The sequence below is a fragment of the Canis lupus genome, chromosome 29 (genome assembly GCF_003254725.2).
Source record: "Canis lupus dingo isolate Sandy chromosome 29, ASM325472v2, whole genome shotgun sequence".
Taxonomy (NCBI): Eukaryota; Metazoa; Chordata; class Mammalia; order Carnivora; family Canidae; genus Canis; species Canis lupus.
Genome location: NC_064271.1, coordinates 19,921,235 through 19,938,796, shown reverse-complemented (window position 1 = coordinate 19,938,796; position 17,562 = coordinate 19,921,235). Strand labels below are relative to the sequence as shown.

Genomic DNA, 17,562 nt, shown 5'->3' with positions numbered 1-17,562 from the left:
GGGGCACCTGCACCCCAATGTTCATAGCAGCAATGTCCACAGTAGCCAAACTATGGAAAGAGCTCAGAGTCTATCAACAGATGAATGGATAAAGATGTGTTTTTATTTATTTATATATATATATATACACACACACACATATATATAATATGTGTGTTATGTATATGTTACATATATATATACATACATATTTACATACACACACACATACAAGGATGTGGGGGAGGCCAGGAGACTCCACACTGAGCCCAAGCACTATGCAGGACTTGATCCCACAACCCCGAGATCATGACCTAAGCTGAAATCAAGAGTTGGATGCTTAACTAACTGAGTCACCCAGATGCCCCAAGGTAAATTAAAACATTCTATCAATGAACCTGGAGGGCAGCCCCTGTGGCTCAATGGTTTAGCGCCTCCTTCAGCCCAGGGCGTGATCCTGGGGTCCCGGGGTCGAGTCCCGCGTCGGGCTCCCTGCGTGGAGCCTGCTTCTCCCTCTGCCTGTGTCTCTGCCTCTCTCTCTCTCTCTCTCTCTCTCTCTCTCTCTCTGTGTTCTCTCATGAATAAATAAATAAAATCTTAAAAAAAAAAAAAGAACCTGGAAAATTCTAACAGTACAGCAATGACTCATATAAACACTGATAGTGAGGAGCAAGTAACCTTTGTGCTACATGCAAAGAGGGGAACTTTGTACATTTTCCCTCACAAACACAGAAAGGTACTTTCTGTTCGGATAAAAGAAAAATAGTGTTAATGATCAAAAGTATGTGCTTACCTTGTAAAAACTCCTCCTTGCAAGCAATGAAGTAGAAGAAAACAACACTGACTTTCTTGGCCTGCTTTCTTTAAATCAGCCTTGAACCAAGAATAACTAAAACACTGCACCACAAGTGTTCCAAAAAGCATAAAGCTTACTGTTAAAATACCAAAAACATTTTGTCCTTCATAGAAAAACCTCACAGATACCCAGATGTCCACAATTAAATCAGTTATATAGATTACAATGCCAAGAACTGACAACATAAAAGTCAGTTTAGTATATTTCATTATGAATCACTATAGCTCTTGGTTATCTACTTTCTTCTCTCATACAAAAAAAACAAAGAAAAAGAGTATTAGTGCATCCGTAGTATTGCACTGAATTTTAATTTCTACTCCCTAAATTTACTCAGAAGAAAGAATAAATATTATGAAATTGGAACACTAAAACCAAAGTGACTGATTTTAATTTTCTGTTCTAAATCTCCTATCCAGGTCCAATCTTACAAGCTTTATTCAATCTTCTGTTTTTCAATGATCTTTACTGCAGATGACAACACCTAAAATGAAACATATATATGAGATTCTAAAAATCTTGAGTATAATATTAAAAACCATAGGCCATGACTTTATCAAACTTATACTTTTTCTAAAAATAATACCACTAAATATAGTTTTTATAATAGCTTTGGGAAAGTAAAGCCTCAGAAACATACTTATTAGTTGAAAACTTCCTTTGAGATGCACTTACCTTTTAAAAACCATAATCTACTAAGATATTTATCACAGGTCCATCTGTAGTGGCAAAAAGGTAGAAACAATCTGTGTCAACATAAGGAATTGGTAAATAATAGTAGATTCACAAAATATTACAAAACTACCAAAAAATATTTAACAAAGGTATAATACCTATGAAAATTCTTAATATAGTTTTTTAATCTTAATTCCAGCTAGGTAATATACAGTGTAATATTAGTTTCCAGTGTACAATATAGTGATTCAACACTCCCATAAACAGCCAATACTCATCACTAGTGCACTCTTTAATCCCCTTTACCTATTTCCACCCACCCACCTCCCTCTCCTAACCATCAGCGTGTTCTCTGTAATTAACTTTTTTTTTAAAGATTTCATTTATTTATTCATTCATAAGAGACAGAGAGAGAGAAGCAGAGACATAACAGGTTCCATGCAGGGAGCCCGATGCAGGACCCGATCCCGGGGCCCCAGGATCATGCCCTGAGCCAAAGGCAGACGCTCAACTGCTGAGCCACCCAGACGTCCCTGTAATTAACTTAATACAGTTTTGAGTCCTCATCTAAGAATTGAGCTTAGGAAAATAAGCTACATACTCTTTGAAAAACCTTTATAACAGTAAAAAGTTGAAAACTACCTAAATGACAAATGAGACCTAGTTCAATAAATCATGGTACACTATAGAAAGGAATACACCACACAAAAAAGAATGAAGAATGAAGCAGCTTTGTATAAATTGATTTCAGAAGATCTCCAAGTGAAAAAACCAAGTGCCAAAGGGTAAATATAGCATTTATGGGTTTTCAATTATATACGGAAAGAGAGAAAGAAATTAGGAATAGAAAGCAAATGCAACTTCAATACTTTAGTTAATTATTCTTTTATATTGTTGAATTTTTTACAAAATAACATGTACCCATATATGAGTTATATAACCTCTTAAAATAAAAACAATAATGCTACTTTTAAAGAATTTCAATGACTGGACAAAATGTTAATATTTACCTAACACTATGTGCCAAGCATTAAACTAAATCTTTTTTTTTTTTTTTTTTTTTTAAGGAAGAAGGCGATATTTATTTTTTCAAACTCTATTCCAGCCAACTACCATAAACTCGGTTATTCTGAAGGCTCCTTGTTTCACTTTTTTTTTTTTTTTTTTATTGGTGTTCAATTTACTAACATACAGAATAACCCCCAGTGCCCGTCACCCATTCACTCCCACCCCCCGCCCTCCTCCCCTTCTACCACCCCTAGTTCGTTTCCCAGAGTTAGCAGTCTTTACGTTCTGTCTCCCTTTCTGATATTTCCCACACATTTCTTCCCCCTTCCCTTCTTTTCCCTTTCACTATTATTTATATTCCCCAAATGAATGAGAACATATAATGTTTGTCCTTCTCCGACTGACTTACTTCACTCAGCATAATACCCTCCAGTTCCATCCACGTTGAAGCAAATGGTGGGTATTTGTCATTTCTAATAGCTGAGTAATATTCCATTGTATACATAAACCACATCTTCTTTATCCATTCATCTTTCGTTGGACACCGAGGCTCCTTCCACAGTTTGGCTATCGTGGCCATTGCTGCTAGAAACATCGGGGTGCAGGTGTCCCGGCGTTTCATTGCATTTGTATCTTTGGGGTAAATCCCCAACAGTGCAATTGCTGGGTCGTAGGGCAGGTATATTTTTAACTGTTTGAGGAACCTCCACACAGTTTTCCAGAGTGGCTGCACCAGTTCACATTCCCACCAACAGTGTAAGAGGGTTCCCTTTTCTCCACATCCTCTCCAACATTTGTTGTTTCCTGCCTTGTTAATTTTCCCCATTCTCACTGGAGTGAGGTGGTATCTCATTGTGGTTTTGATTTGTATTTCCCTGATGGCAAGTGATGCAGAGCATTTTCTCATATGCATGTTGGCCATGTCTATGTCTTCCTCTGTGAGATTTCTGTTCATGTCTTTTGCCCATTTCATGATTGGATTGTTTGTTTCTTTGGTGTTGAGTTTAATAAGTTCTTTATAGATCTTGGAAACTAGCCCTTTATCTGATATGTCATTTGCAAATATCTTCTCCCATTCTGTAGGTTGTCTTTGAGTTTTGTTGACTGTATCCTTTGCTGTGCAAAAGCTTCTTATCTTGATGAAGTCCCAATAGTTCATTTTTGCTTTTGTTTCTTTTGCCTTCGTGGATGTATCTTGCAAGAAGTTACTATGGCCGAGTTCAAAAAGGGTGTTGCCTGTGTTCTTCTCTAGGATTTTGATGGAATCTTGTCTCACATTTAGATCTTTCATCCATTTTGAGTTTATCTTTGTGTATGGTGAAAGAGAGTGGTCTAGTGTCATTCTTCTGCATGTGGATGTCCAATTTTCCCAGCACCATTTATTGAAGAGACTGTCTTTCTTCCAATGGATAGTCTTTCCTCCTTTATCGAATATTAGTTGCCCATAAAGTTCAGGGTCCACTTCTGGATTCTCTATTCTGTTCCACTGATCTATGTGTCTGTTTTTGTGCCAGTACCACACTGTCTTGATGACCACAGCTTTGTAATACAACCTGAAATCTGGCATTGTGATGCCCCCAGATATGGTTTTCTTTTTTAAAATTCCCCTGGCTATTCGGGGTCTTTTCTGATTCCACACAAATCTTAAAATAATTTGTTCTAACTCTCTGAAGAAAGTCCATGGTATTTTGATAGGGATTGCATTAAACGTGTATATTGCCCTGGGTAACATTGACATTTTCACAATATTAATTCTGCCAATCCATGAGCATGGAATATTTTTCCATCTCTTTGTGTCTTCCTCAATGTCTTTCAGAAGTGTTCTATAGTTTTGAGGGTATAGATCCTTTACATCTTTGGTGAGGTTTATTCCTAGGTATCTTATGCTTTTGGGTGCAATTGTAAATGGGATTGACTCCTTAATTTCTCTTTCTTCAGTCTCATTGTTAGTGTATAGAAATGCCACTGACTTCTGGGCATTGATTTTGTATCCTGCCACGCTACCGAATTGCTGTATGAGTTCTAGCAATCTTGGGGTGGAGACTTTTGGGTTTTCTATGTAGAGTATCATGTCATCGGCGAAGAGGGAGAGTTTGACTTCTTCTTTGCCAATTTGAATGCCTTTAATGTCTTTTTGTTGTCTGATTGCTGAGGCTAGGACTTCCAGTACTATGTTGAATAGCAGTGGTGAGAGTGGACATCCCTGTCTTGTTCCTGATCTTAGGGGAAAGGCTCCCAGTGCTTCCCCATTGAGAATGATATTTGCTGTGGGCTTTTCATAGATGGCTTTTAAGATGTCGAGGAATGTTCCCTCTATCCCTACACTCTGAAGAGTTTTGATCAGGAATGGATGCTGTATTTTGTCAAATGCTTTCTCTGCATCTAATGAGAGGATCATATGGTTCTTGGTTTTTCTCTTGCTGATATGATGAATCACATTGATTGTTTTACGGGTGTTGAACCAGCCTTGTGTCCCAGGGATAAATCCTACTTGGTCATGGTGAATAATTTTCTTAATGTACTGTTGGATCCTATTGGCCAGTATCTTGTTGAGAATTTTTGCATCCATGTTCATCAGGGATATTGGTCTGTAATTCTCCTTTTTGGCGGGGTCTTTGTCTGGCTTTGGAATTAAGGTGATGCTGGCTTCATAGAACGAATTTGGAAGTACTCCATCTCTTTCTATCTTTCCAAACAGCTTTAGGAGAATAGGTATGATTTCTTCTTTAAACGTTTGATAAAATTCTCCTGGGAAGCCATCTGGCCCTGGACTCTTGTGTCTTGGGAGGTTTTTGATGACTGCTTCAATTTCCTCCCTGGTTATTGGCCTGTTCAGGTTTTCTATTTCTTCCTGTTCCAGTTTTGGTAGTTTGTGGCTTTCCAGGAATGCGTCCATTTCTTCTAGATTGCCTAATTTATTGGCGTATAGCTGTTCATAATATGTTTTTAAAATCGTTTGTATTTCCTTGGTGTTGGTAGTGATCTCTCCTTTCTCATTCATGATTTTATTAATTTGAGTCTTCTCTCTCTTCTTTTTAATAAGGCTGGCTAATGGTTTATCTATCTTGTTAATTCTTTCAAAGAACCAACTCCTGGTTCTGTTGATCTGTTCCACAGTTCTTCTGGTCTCGATTTCGTTGAGTTCTGCTCGAATCTTTATTAACTCCCTTCTCTTGGGTGTAGGATCTATTTGCTGTTTTTTCTCTAGCTCCTTTATGTGTAAGGTTAGCTTTTGTATTTGAGTTCTTTCCAGTTTTTGAATGGATGCTTGTATTGCGATGTATTTCCCCCTTAGGACTGCTTTTGCTGCATCCCAAAGATTTTGAACGGTTGTATCTTCATTCTCATTAGTTTCCATGAATCTTTTTAATTCTTCCTTAATTTCTTGGTTGACCCTTTTATCTTTTAGCAGGATGGTCCTTAACCTCCATGTGTTTGAGGTCCTTCCAAACTTCTTGTTGTGATTTAGTTCTAATTTCAAGGCATTATGGTCCGAGAATATGCAGGGGACAATCCCAATCTTTTGGTATCGGTTCAGACCCGATTTGTGACCCAATATGTGGTCTATTCTGGAGAAAGTTCCATGTGCGCTTGAGAAGAATGTGTATTCAGTTGAATTTGGATGTAAAGTTCTGTAGATATCTGTGAAATCCATCTGGTCCAGTGTATCATTTAAAGCTTTCGTTTCTTTGGAGATGTTTTGCTTAGAAGACCTATCGAGTATAGAAAGAGCTAGATTGAAGTCACCAAGTATAAGTGTATTATTATCTAAGTATTTCTTCACTTTGGTTAATAATTGATTTATATATTTGGCAGCTCCCACATTCGGAGCATATATATTGAGGATTGTTAAGTCCTCTTGTTGAATAGATCCTTTAAGTATGATATAGTGTCCCTCTTCATCTCTCACTACAGTCTTTGGGGTAAATTTTAGTTTATCTGATATAAGGATGGCTACCCCTGCTTTCTTTTGAGGACCATTCGAATGGTAAATGGTTCTCCAACCTTTTATTTTCAGGCTGTAGGTGTCCTTCTGTCTAAAATGAGTCTCTTGTAGACAGCAAATAGATGGGTCCTGCTTTTTTATCCAGTCTGAAACCCTGCGCCTTTTGATGGGGTCATTAAGCCCGTTCACATTCAGAGTTACTATTGAGAGATATGAGTTTAGTGTCATCATGATATCTATTCAGTCTTTGTATTTGTGGACTGTTCCACTGAACTTCTTCTTAAAGGGGAATTTTAAGAGTCCCCCTTAAAATTTCTTGCAGAGCTGGTTTGGAGGTCACATATTCTTTTAGTTGCTGCCTGTCTTGGAAGCTCTTTATCTCTCCTTCCATTTTGGATGAGAGCCTTGCTGGATAAAGTATTCTTGGTTGCATGTTCTTCTCATTTAGGACCCTGAATATATCCTGCCAGCCCTTTCTGGCCTGCCAGGTCTCTGTGGAGAGGTCTGCTGTTACCCTAATACTCCTCCCCATAAAAGTCAGGGATTTCTTGTCTCTTGCTGCTTTAAGGATCTTCTCTTTATCTTTGGAATTTGCAAGCTTCACAATTAAATGTCGAGGTGTTGAACGGTTTTTATTGATTTTAGGGGGGGATCTCTCTATTTCCTGGATCTGAATGCCTGTTTCCCTTCCCAGATTAGGAAAGTTTTCAGCTAGAATTTGTTCAAATACATATTCTGGCCCTCTGTCCCTTTCGGCGCCCTCGGGAACCCCAATTAAACGTAGGTTTTTCTTTCTCAGGCTGTCGTTTATTTCCCTTAATCTATCTTCATGGTCTTTTAATTGTTTGTCTCTTTTTTCCTCAGTTTCCCTCTTTGCTATCAACTTGTCTTCTAGGTCACTCACTCGTTCTTCCACCTCGTTAACCCTCGTCGTTAGGACTTCTAGTTTGGATTGCATCTCATTCAATTGATTTTTAATTTCTGCCTGATTAGCTCTAAATTCTGCAGTCATGAAGTCTCTTGAGTCCTTTATACTTTTTTCTAGAGCCACCAGTAGCTGTATAATAGTGCTTCTGAATTGGCTTTCTGACATTGAATTGTAATCCAGATTTTGTAACTCTGTGGGAGAGAGGACTGTTTCTGATTCTTTCTTTTGAGGTGAGGTTTTCCTTCTAGTCATTTTGCTCAGTGCAGAGTGGCCAAAAGCAAGTTGTATTGGGAAAAAGAGAAAAAGAGAGGAGAGAAAGAAGGAAAGAAAAGAGAAAGAGAAAAAAAAGGGAAGAAAAAGAAAAAAAAAACGAAAAAAAAAAAAAGGGGAAGAAAAAGAGAAAGAAAAAGAAAGGAGAAAAAAAGGGGGTGGGGGAAGGATACAAATCAAAAAGCAAAATAAAACAAAAACAAAAACAAAAACAAACAAACAAAAAAAGAACCACCGGGGAGTATCTTCTGATTCTGTGTACTTTAAGTCCCTTGGCTTCTCCTGGAAGTTGTCCGTCTAGCTGGTGTTCTGGGGGAGGGGCCTGTTGTGCTGATTTTCAGGTGTTAGCAGTTGGGGGAGCTGCTGTGCCCCCTCCTGGTGCAGGGCTCAGTGGGGGTTGTTTACCCCGTGAGGCCGCAGGAGGAACAGCCCCAGTGGCGGGGCAGCTCTGGAAACCTGGATTCAGCCCCCGCAGGAACTCCGGAGCTCTCCGTCTGCAGGGCCTGGAGGCTCCGGGGCGGGGCCGCTGATCTGCTCAGCTGGGGCAGGAGCGTCCTTGCTGTCCTGGGCCCTCCCGGCCTCTGCCTGTCCCGGGGGAGGCCGGATCCTGGGCTGTGTCCCGGCGCCCTGTGCTCCGGGGCCTGCGCTGGTGGATTCGCGCTCCCGGGCCGCGCAGCCCCCTCCGCGGAGCTGCCGCCCAAGCCCCTCCGAGCTGCTCCTGGAACCGCGCAGCCCCCTCTGCACGGAGCCTCTTCCTCTGCCCGAGCCCCTCCGAGCTGCTCCCGGGGCCGCGCGGCCCCCTCCGCGGAGCCGCCGCCCGAGCCCCCCCGAGCTGCTCCCGGTCCCGCCGGGTCCCGCCGTGCGCGCTGCAGCCCTTAGGGAGCTCGGCGCACTCTCCTGGGCGCGCAGTTGCTGTTACTGTCCCAGGGAGCCGGAGGGCATCCTCGCCCTACTGGTTCCTGCTCCCACTCCCCACAAGCCCCTTTCCGCCCGGGAAGGTCGGTGCAGCTCCTGCTCCTCCGGGACGGGGCTCTCCTGTCCTGGGGACACTCGCCCCGGCCTCAGCCCGGCTCCTCGCGGGGCCCCTCCCCCTTGGAGGCCTTTGTTCCTTTATTTCTTTTTCCCCGTCTTCCTACCTTGATAGAAGCGCGAATTCTTCTCACTGTAGCATTCCAGCTGGTCTCTCTTTAAATCTCAGGCCGAATTCATAGATTTTCAGGATAATTTGAAGGTTTTCTAGGTAGTTTGGTGGCGACAGGTGATTTGGAGACCCTACTCTTCTGCCATCTTGCTCCTCCCCCCCTAAACTAAATCTTATACATAAAATACCCCCATTTAGATCTTACATCAAATTTAGGAAATAGGTATTACTATTATGACCCCAATTTTATAAATGTGGGCTAAATATAATCTACAGATTTGTCTGACTTAGCAGCTGCTCCTGTATTTCCTGGGGTGCTCTTTTTGGACCCTTTGTACCTGCCCATGGTGCTTTCTGGTAGAGGCATGGAATTGGCAGCTGCAGTCTCTGAGCTGAGATAAACCTCTTGGTGGAGGCAGGGGAGCCAAGCCAGAGTCATATGCAGTACAGTGGTAGCAAATGGGCTGACCATTACTGCTGCAGGATTTGCAGGCTGTTATGTTCTGCAAGCCATAAAGCATATTGAGCCTCAAGCAGTCTTTCAAAGTCTACCAAAATCTGCCTTCAGTGGCAGCTATCAGAGAGGTGGGTTTGATTCCAAAATGCCAAAACAAGAGGCACCATTATAGCAGGTGTAAGCTCTACTGCCAATAAAGGAAAAATAAGAGCCACTCTTCTACAAATTACGCTCCTAAACAAGGGAGGATCTCCTTACATTGCAGCTAAAATCAACAAAGCTAAAGATTTACTACAAGGTTGAACTAAAAAATGAAGTAAATGTGCAATGAGTTTTACATTCTTATTAGTTTATGTTTAGGAGTGCCAGTTATTTATAATAAAACATCTCAAAGCTAAAAAAAAAAAAAGTTTGATTCAACAATGTTTTCTTTAATTTTCCTAATTGCTAGTATTTCTTTTTTTTTTTTTAAAGATTTTATTTATTTATTCATGATAGTCACAGAGAGAGAGAGAGGCAGAGACACAGGCAGAGGGAGAAGCAGGCTCCATGCAGGGAGCCCGACGTGGGATTCGATCCCGAGTCTCCAGGATCGCGCCCTGGGCCAAAGGCAGGCGCCAAACCACTGCGCCACCCAGGGATCCCCTAATTGCTAGTATTTCATATAAAAATCCAGATTTTTAACTAGTATCAAAAAACTGAAAGATTTACTACACTAGACTAACATTCCCTCATGAGCAGTAGATGCCTCCTAAATGGGGCATGCTCTCTCAAGTTCACCACAGTAGCCAGCTACCCCACCTCAGTCATTTCAGCAGCTGGGTCTCAATGCTAATATACTAGCTATGTGTCCTCAAACATGTTCTTTTACCTCCCTATGCCTTATTTTCTTTCACCTAAAATATGGAAATAATAATGGCATATACTTCATAGGGTTGTCTAAGAAAGATAATACTAAGAAAGATAAGAAGGCTAAGAAAGATAATACATATAAACCTCTAAAAAGTACCTGGCAAACAGTCAATAAATGTTAATTACCATTATTACCTTCCCTGCCTGCCTGATCCTATGAACATCTGAATTTGCAATCTTTGACTTCACTTTAAAAAATGTTAAGGGGGATCCCTGGGTGGCTCAGTGGTTTAGCGCCTGCCTTTGGCCCAGGGTGCAATCCTGGAGTCCCGGGTGCAATCGGGCTCCCGGCATGAAGCCTGCTTCTACCTCCTCCTGTGTCTCTGCCTCCCTCTCTCTATGTCTAAAATAAATAAATAAATAGATAGATAGATAGATAGATAGATAAATAAATAAATAACTTTAAAAAAAAAATGTTAAGTAAATGGGGCAGCCCGGGTGGCTCAGCGGGTTAGCGCCACCTTCAGCCCAGGGTGTGATCCTGGAGACCTGGGATCGAATCTCATGTCAGGCTCCCTTCATGAAGCCTGCTTCTCCCTCTATGTCTCTGCCTTTCTCTCTGTGTCTCTCATGAATAAATAAATAAAATCTTTTAAAAAAATGTTAAGTAAAAAAATACTATAGTATGATTGCAAAGCTTTAAAAATCCAAAGGAAATATGATTGGAGGAATACAAAAATGTTAATATAAGTTTTATCTGGGGAATTAATGGTATTACAGATGAATTTTTTCCTCTTCTTCTTTTCTATTTATATGAACTGAACTGTTTCCCTCCAAAGTTCTTATGTTGAAGTACTAACCACCAATGTGACTGTATTTAGAGGCCTCTAAGGAGGTAATTGAGATGAAAAGGAGTAATAAGGACAGGGCCCTAATTCAATAGGACTGGTGTCCTTATAAAAAGAAGCGACAACAGAGATTTATATCCCCCACACCCCACTTCCATACACAAAGAGAAAAGGCCACATGAAGATGCAGCTAGAAGGCAGTCATGTGCAACCCAAAAAGAGAGGCCTTGCAAGAAACCAACCCAGCTGGCACCTTGATATTGGACTTTTAGTCTCCAGAACTGTGAAAAAACAAATTTCCGTTGTTTAAGTCACATAGTTTGCGGTTACTCTATTATGGCAGCCCAAGTAGACTAACACCCTACATGTTCTATAAAGAACATTTATTACTTTAAAAACCAGGAGGGGGGATCCCTGGGTGGCGCAGTGGTTTAGCACCTGCCTTTGGCCCAGGGCGCGATCCTGGAGACCCGGGATCGAATCCCACGTCAGGCTCCCGGTGCATGGAGCCTGCTTCTCCCGCTGCCTGTGTCTCTGCCTCTCTCTCTCTCTCTCTCTCTCTCTCTCTCTCTCTCTCTGTGACTATCATAAATAAATAAAAATTAAAAAAATTAAAAAAAAATAAATAAATAAAAACCAGGAGGGGACAGTGTTACTAAAAACACAACCTAATATTTACAGTGTTCTTGGCATTCTACCACTTATAAGAATTTTGTTTAAAAGTTTTCAAAATAATATTAAAATGTATTTCACTCTTCTTACAGAAAAAAGAAAAATCACTATCACTATTTTTCCTGACAATAATGCTGTGGCCAACATGAAGAAAAAAAATTATTTTAAAAATCTGAGTTTTCCCAATCTAGCAGGCCATGAATTTCCATGCAGCATGTTTCTTAAAATGAAAGCCATCATGCCCAAAATAAGCATGGAGTTTAGGAGGATGAGATTTAATTAGAAGGTTCTGTTCAATAAACTAAATACTTACTAGGAGTCTACCATGTGCTGTTTTAGGCTTTGGGATATATCAAATGACAAAAGAGATTTTTTTAAATCGCTGCCCTTATAGAACTTACATCCTAACAGAAAAAGATAGTCACAATAAAAATAAGCAAATTAAATATCATATTGGAAGGTGATATGTGCTACGGAAAAACACGACCCTAGGAGTTGGAAGTAAGAGACAGGCACATTATGAGCTGCAATTTTAATTAGAATGGTCAGGATGAGAGCACCTGGGTGGCTTAGTTAAGTGTCCAACCTTTGATCTCAGCTCAGGTCTTAAATGGTCAGGACAGTGCTCACTGAGAAGGTGGCATTTAAGTAATGAAATTAGCCAGGCGGGTATCATGTGGAAAAGCTTTCCAGATGGAAAGAACAGCTAGTTCAAAAATCTAATGTGATTTCAAATATGTCCTCCAGAAAAAAATAAAAGTTCCATAAAATACTGGCAACTTCCTTACCATGGTTATACTGGATGTGTTTAATGTGTATCCAAGTCCTGTTCTAACAGCATTCTTTAAAATGTAACTTTTTAAGCTTCACTCTCTAGGGAGGAAAAAGAACATCACATACGTAATGGAGGAATAGACAATAATAACACTAGCTATCATTGCTGACTGTTTACTATGTGCGAAGTGTTTTACGTACATTTTATTTAATCCTCACAATCTCTATGAGAAGGGCATTATTGGCCAGAACACTAATGCTTAAAGATGCTGGGTATTTAGATGAGTTACCTCTAATAAGTAAACTGATTTTAAACATAATTTCCTTAACATCACAGACTATAATATCTAAGCACTTCATGTGTACATTTCTTAACCACTCTCCCCACAAAGAGAGTTTCCTTCACCTGGTAGGCATACGGAAAACACTAGTTTTGAAATAAATTTTATAAGACAGGAAAAATAATTTCTAAGAAGCTTAGAAATTCCATTAGCAAAACATCAGATTCAACAGATGAATGTGATGTGGCAACCTCTCTATACCTAATTTAGTCAGAACATAATGCCAACTAGAAATAAAACTACACAGCAAAGAAAATAAACATAGCAGTTCTCTTTAAGAAAGACAACTCCTTCAATAACACAGTTATATAAACTTATATGAGGGATAGTCCATCTCTATCCCTATGGTTAATCACCATTCCAATTATCACCTTAGGAGAAATAATACCATCTACAAAATTTGACTCTATAGAGAATTTGTGACACTTGCTGACTTCATAGGAGAGTTTAATCCAATTTCATTCAGAGGTCAACCCAGCTATGTGGCTAACTGGCTGCCAGCCAGAATATATAACCTTTGCCCACTGTACATGTAATACAGCCGACATCTGAAGAAGTAAAGACTAGCAAACTTTAGTTTGTCAATCAAATTGAACACACATAAAATACAGACTTACCTGTCATATAAAAAAGAAAAGTCTTCTTTAACTCAAAGTCTCTCCTGGAAAATCTTCATCCTGGGAATCTTTTGTTTCTTCTTCACTGAAAACAAGTACCATTAAAGGGCATGTAAACCTTTGAGAATGAATACTAAAATGAAACTGAAATCACCTGTTAGTCATATGTAAGATTTCCTCCTCTAGTGATAAGAGAGTTTTATCATTGAAACTACAGTACACCCCTTTATAACTAACACATTGAGAGAAGAGATAATAGCTCCTCATACAACTTGACTAGGTTACAAGGTTTTACTGTATACAAAATTTAAGTTTTCAGGACACCTGGGTGGCTCAGTGGTTGAGTGTCTGAGTGCTCAGGTCATGATCCCGGGGTCCTGGGATCAAGTTCCAGGTTCCTCGAAGGGAGACTGCCTCTCCCTCTGCCTCTTTCTCTGGGTCTCTCATCAATAAATATTTTTTAAAAAACAAAATTTAAGTTTTAAGAAAATACAATTTGCCTCACAGCATATCCAAGTAAATAGTAAGTGAAAAGGAAGGAGATTCTTACATTTGAAGTACTCTGATAAAGAATCTACAAACAATTTTTAACATAATCCTACCTTTTTCAAATTGTATACCTTCTTAAGCCCTATGCCCCAAGAACATAGGATTGTTGGTTTCTGTTTCCAAAATACTGCAGTTGTTCTACTTCCAAGCCTTTTCTCAAGATTATTTACTGCTTAGAATGCCCTTCCTACCTCCATCTGATCAAGTTCTATCAGTCCTTTAAGAATCAACTTAAAACCCCACTACCTTTAAGCTTTCCCAGGTCTTCCTAATTAATTTATTCTCCCCTTCCTCCTCGCCATCCTTTCACTTCAGTTATACTTCTCTAGGATGTACTCACAGATTATAAGCCTCCAGAAACCCAATTATCATTTTAGCACCCCACCCCATATGTCTACAATAATACTGTGCATGTTGCAGGCAGATGATAAATGATTGTAAATGTAACTGAACAGAATATAAAAGCTTTGGTCGTATTTCCTGGGGAGAAGCTTAAACTTCAGGTCACATTACTTAGACATACCCACAAAGACAATTTTGCAGCAGCAGCCTAGATTTCTCTTCTGAGCTCAACCCATATACCCAAATGTCTATAGATTTCTTTATCAGGATATCCCACAGTCATCCCAATTTCAATTCGTCTAAACCAAGTTCACTACCCAACCTCTACTCCTCTTCTTCTGCTGGTGTCTGTATATATGACTCAAATGAAGCAACTTAAATTTTAAATCATTTGTTGGGTCCATTTGGCAGATGAAGAGCTTGGCAATGAATTAAAAGAAATAGAGATGGAAGCCACAAGGGAAATTCTAGTTTAAAACAAAAAGTCAAGGGATAAAAGAATGCAACTACCCACAAGTCCCAGAAATTACTGTTCCACCCTCTTCTCCAAGGTTTGTTGACTTTCTAGCACGAGGTTTTATAATTTTTTTTTAACTCATGATAGACATAGAGAGAAAGAGAGGCAGAGACACAGGCAGAGGGAAAAGCAGGCTCCATGCAGGAAGCCCAAGGCGGGACTCAATCCCAGAACTCCAGGGATTAATGGCGAGCCACCCAGGGATCCCCTAGCACGAGGTTTTTTAAAAAGGAAAATGGAGGGATCCCTGGGTGGCGCAGCGGTTTGGCGCCTGCCTTTGGCCCAGGGCACGATCCTGGAGACCTGGGATCGAGTCCCACGTCGGGCTCCCGGTGCATGGAGCCTGTTTCTCCCTCTGCCTGTGTCTCAGCTTCTCTCTCTCTGTGTGTGACTATCATAAAATTAAAAAAATATTTAAAAAAATATTTAAAAAAGGAAAATGGAGCTTCCTGACTGAATAGCCATTAAGTGATGGCTACACATAAATAAAATTGAGCTGAAAACGCCTGATGTGAGGGATTTTGACGGTTCTTCCAAACATTTTTTTTAAAGGGCATATTGCTTGCCTTCCTATTACAAAGGGGATAATTTACATGATTATTTCAGCAAAGATTTTTGAAACACTTTTCCATTAAAAGTACATCTTTGAGACACAAGGCAAAGAAATTTGTCACAAATAATCCAGGTGTGTCTTTCAAGAAATCTGGATTAAACCAATGATTTGTGGGCAGCCTAGGTGGCTTAGTGGTTTAGCACTGCCTTCAGCCCAGAGCGTGATCCTGGAGACCTGGGATTGAGTCCCACATTGGATTCCCTAATGGAGCCTGCTTCTCCCTCTGCCTGTGTCTCTGCCTCTCTCTCTCTCATGAATAAATAAAATCTTTATTAAAAAAACAAACAAAACCTAGCCTTTTCTCGAAGATGGCGCCGAAGACAAAGAAGGAAGCCCCTCAGCGGTTTGGCGCCTGCCTTTGGCCCAGGGCGCGATCCTGGAGTCCCGGGATCGAGTCCCGCGTCGGGCTCCCGGTGCATGGAGCCTGCTTCTCCCTCTGCCTGTGTCTCTGCCTCTCTGTCTCTCACTGTGTGCCTATCATAAAAAAAAAAAAAAAAGAAGGAAGCCCCTGCCCCTCCCAAAGCCGAAGCCAAAGCCTTTGAAAGCTAAGAAAGTAGTTCTGAAAGGCGTGCACAGTCACAAAAAAAGAAGATCCCTACATCACCTACATTCCGACGACGACCCAAGGCCCTGCGTCTACGAAGGCAGCCCAAATATCCTCGAAAGAGCACCCCCAGGAGAAACAAGCTTGATCACTATGCCATCAGCAAGTTCCCCCTGACTACTGAGAAGAAAATAGAAGACAACACACTTGTGTTCATTGTGGATGTCAAGGCCAATAAGCACCAAACAGGCTGTGAAGAAGCTCTATGACATGGATGCGGCCAAGGTCAACACCTTGATCAGGCCTGATGGAGAAAAGAAAGTATATGTTCAACTGGCTCCTGACTATGATGCTTTGGATGTTGCCAACAAAATTGGGATCATCTAAGCTGAGTCCAGCCAGCTATAAATCTAAATTTTTTCGCCATTAAAAAAAAAAAACTAACGATTTGTAAAATACTGTACAAATTGTATTTTCTTTAGAAACATCTGCAAAGGGCGGCCCTGGTGGCCCTGGTTTAGCACCACCTTCAGCCTGGGGTGTGATCCTAAGAGTGTCTGGATCGAGTCCCGCGTCGGGCTCCCTGCATGGAGCCTGCTTCTCCCTCTGCCTGTGTCTCTGCCTCTCTCTCTCTCTCTCTCTGTCTGTCATGAATAAATAAAATCTTAAAAAAAAAAAATCTGCAGAAAAAAAAAATTAAAATACGTTTCCTAAGTTTTAGAAAGCGCAAGCATCTATCAATTTCTCATTTTGAAAAAGACGGCGGGCTGCGGCGGGGGATACATGCCAGATCTCTCTGGAGGTTGTGCTTACGTACAGTGATCATAATTCAAAGAAACGGGTCGTAGGATCTGTGCATTTCCTCCTAGGTAAAAACTGTAACTCGATTTTTTTTTTTTTTTTTAATAGGGAGCGGTAGTTAGTAGCGAGAAAGTCCTCGCGGAGAAAACGCCTCAGGGCCGACCTAGGCGTCTGCACAGGAGCCGCACGCGGCGGGAGCCGCAAGCTCCTCGAGTCTGACGCGCTGGGGGCCAATGCGGGGGCCAGGGCTAGGGACGAGCCTTCCGACGCCGGGGGCGGGGGCGGGGGGCCACAGCTGTCACTGGCAGGTCTCCCAGTCTCCGTTTTCTCATCTGTAAGGCAGACCCCAAAAAATAGCGCCTTCCTCTTCGTGTTGTCGTGAGGATTAAACGAGACGGCGTTAGCCCGGCGGTAAACACTGAGGAAACACGAGCTGCCGCCGTGACAGGGGGCGCACAGCGTTCTGCCCCCGCCCACGCCCACGCCCCGCCCACGCCCCGCCGCTGCCCGAAAGTAACAAGCCACCCGCCCCAGGGTCTCGCGTCCCGCAGCGCCCCCCACACCTGCCTGCCCTGTGCTCCGCCACAAGACTCCCCGGGTCAAAAGGTCTCTCGTCCACCGGGATGACCTGGCCACAGACTCCCGTGAAGGCGCCAGGCTCCGTGACACGCGGCAGCGCTCGGCCGGCGGGACGCAGCCTCGCCTCAAGACGCCTCGCGCCACGCGCCACGCGCCCTCGCCCGCCGCCCGCCTCCCGCCTCCGCCTGCGCCTGCGGAGCCCCGGCGGCGTCACGTGACGCCCGGCCCCGCCCCCCGCCCCGCTCGCGCTGCGTCG

At 41.8% G+C, this 17,562-nt stretch overlaps 1 protein-coding gene and 1 pseudogene across 12 annotated transcripts in view; one reads left to right on the top strand and one right to left on the bottom strand.

The window, feature by feature from the left end:
* XKR9 (XK related 9) overlaps positions 1 to 17,562 on the bottom strand; it is an 85,265-nt gene that overhangs the window by 28,031 nt on the left and 39,672 nt on the right. For 2 of the 12 annotated variants that reach the window (XM_025477963.3, XM_025477965.3), the window contains 4 exons: positions 13,362 to 13,446; positions 12,418 to 12,502; positions 1,508 to 1,551; positions 773 to 1,316 (listed from right to left, as the gene is read on the bottom strand). In XM_025477963.3, coding sequence (XP_025333748.1) covers positions 773 to 1,044 — 272 coding nt within the window. In that variant the 5' untranslated portion in view covers positions 1,045 to 1,316; positions 1,508 to 1,551; positions 12,418 to 12,502; positions 13,362 to 13,446. Of the gene's footprint in view, positions 1 to 377; positions 535 to 772; positions 1,317 to 1,507; positions 1,552 to 12,417; positions 12,503 to 13,361; positions 13,447 to 17,290; positions 17,458 to 17,562 lie in introns of those variants that run through there. The other 10 variants (XM_025477962.2, XM_035708454.1, XM_025477968.2 and 7 more) reach the window with 10 other exon arrangements.
* On the top strand, positions 2,183 to 9,560 carry LOC112678373 (mitochondrial import inner membrane translocase subunit TIM14-like; annotated as a pseudogene).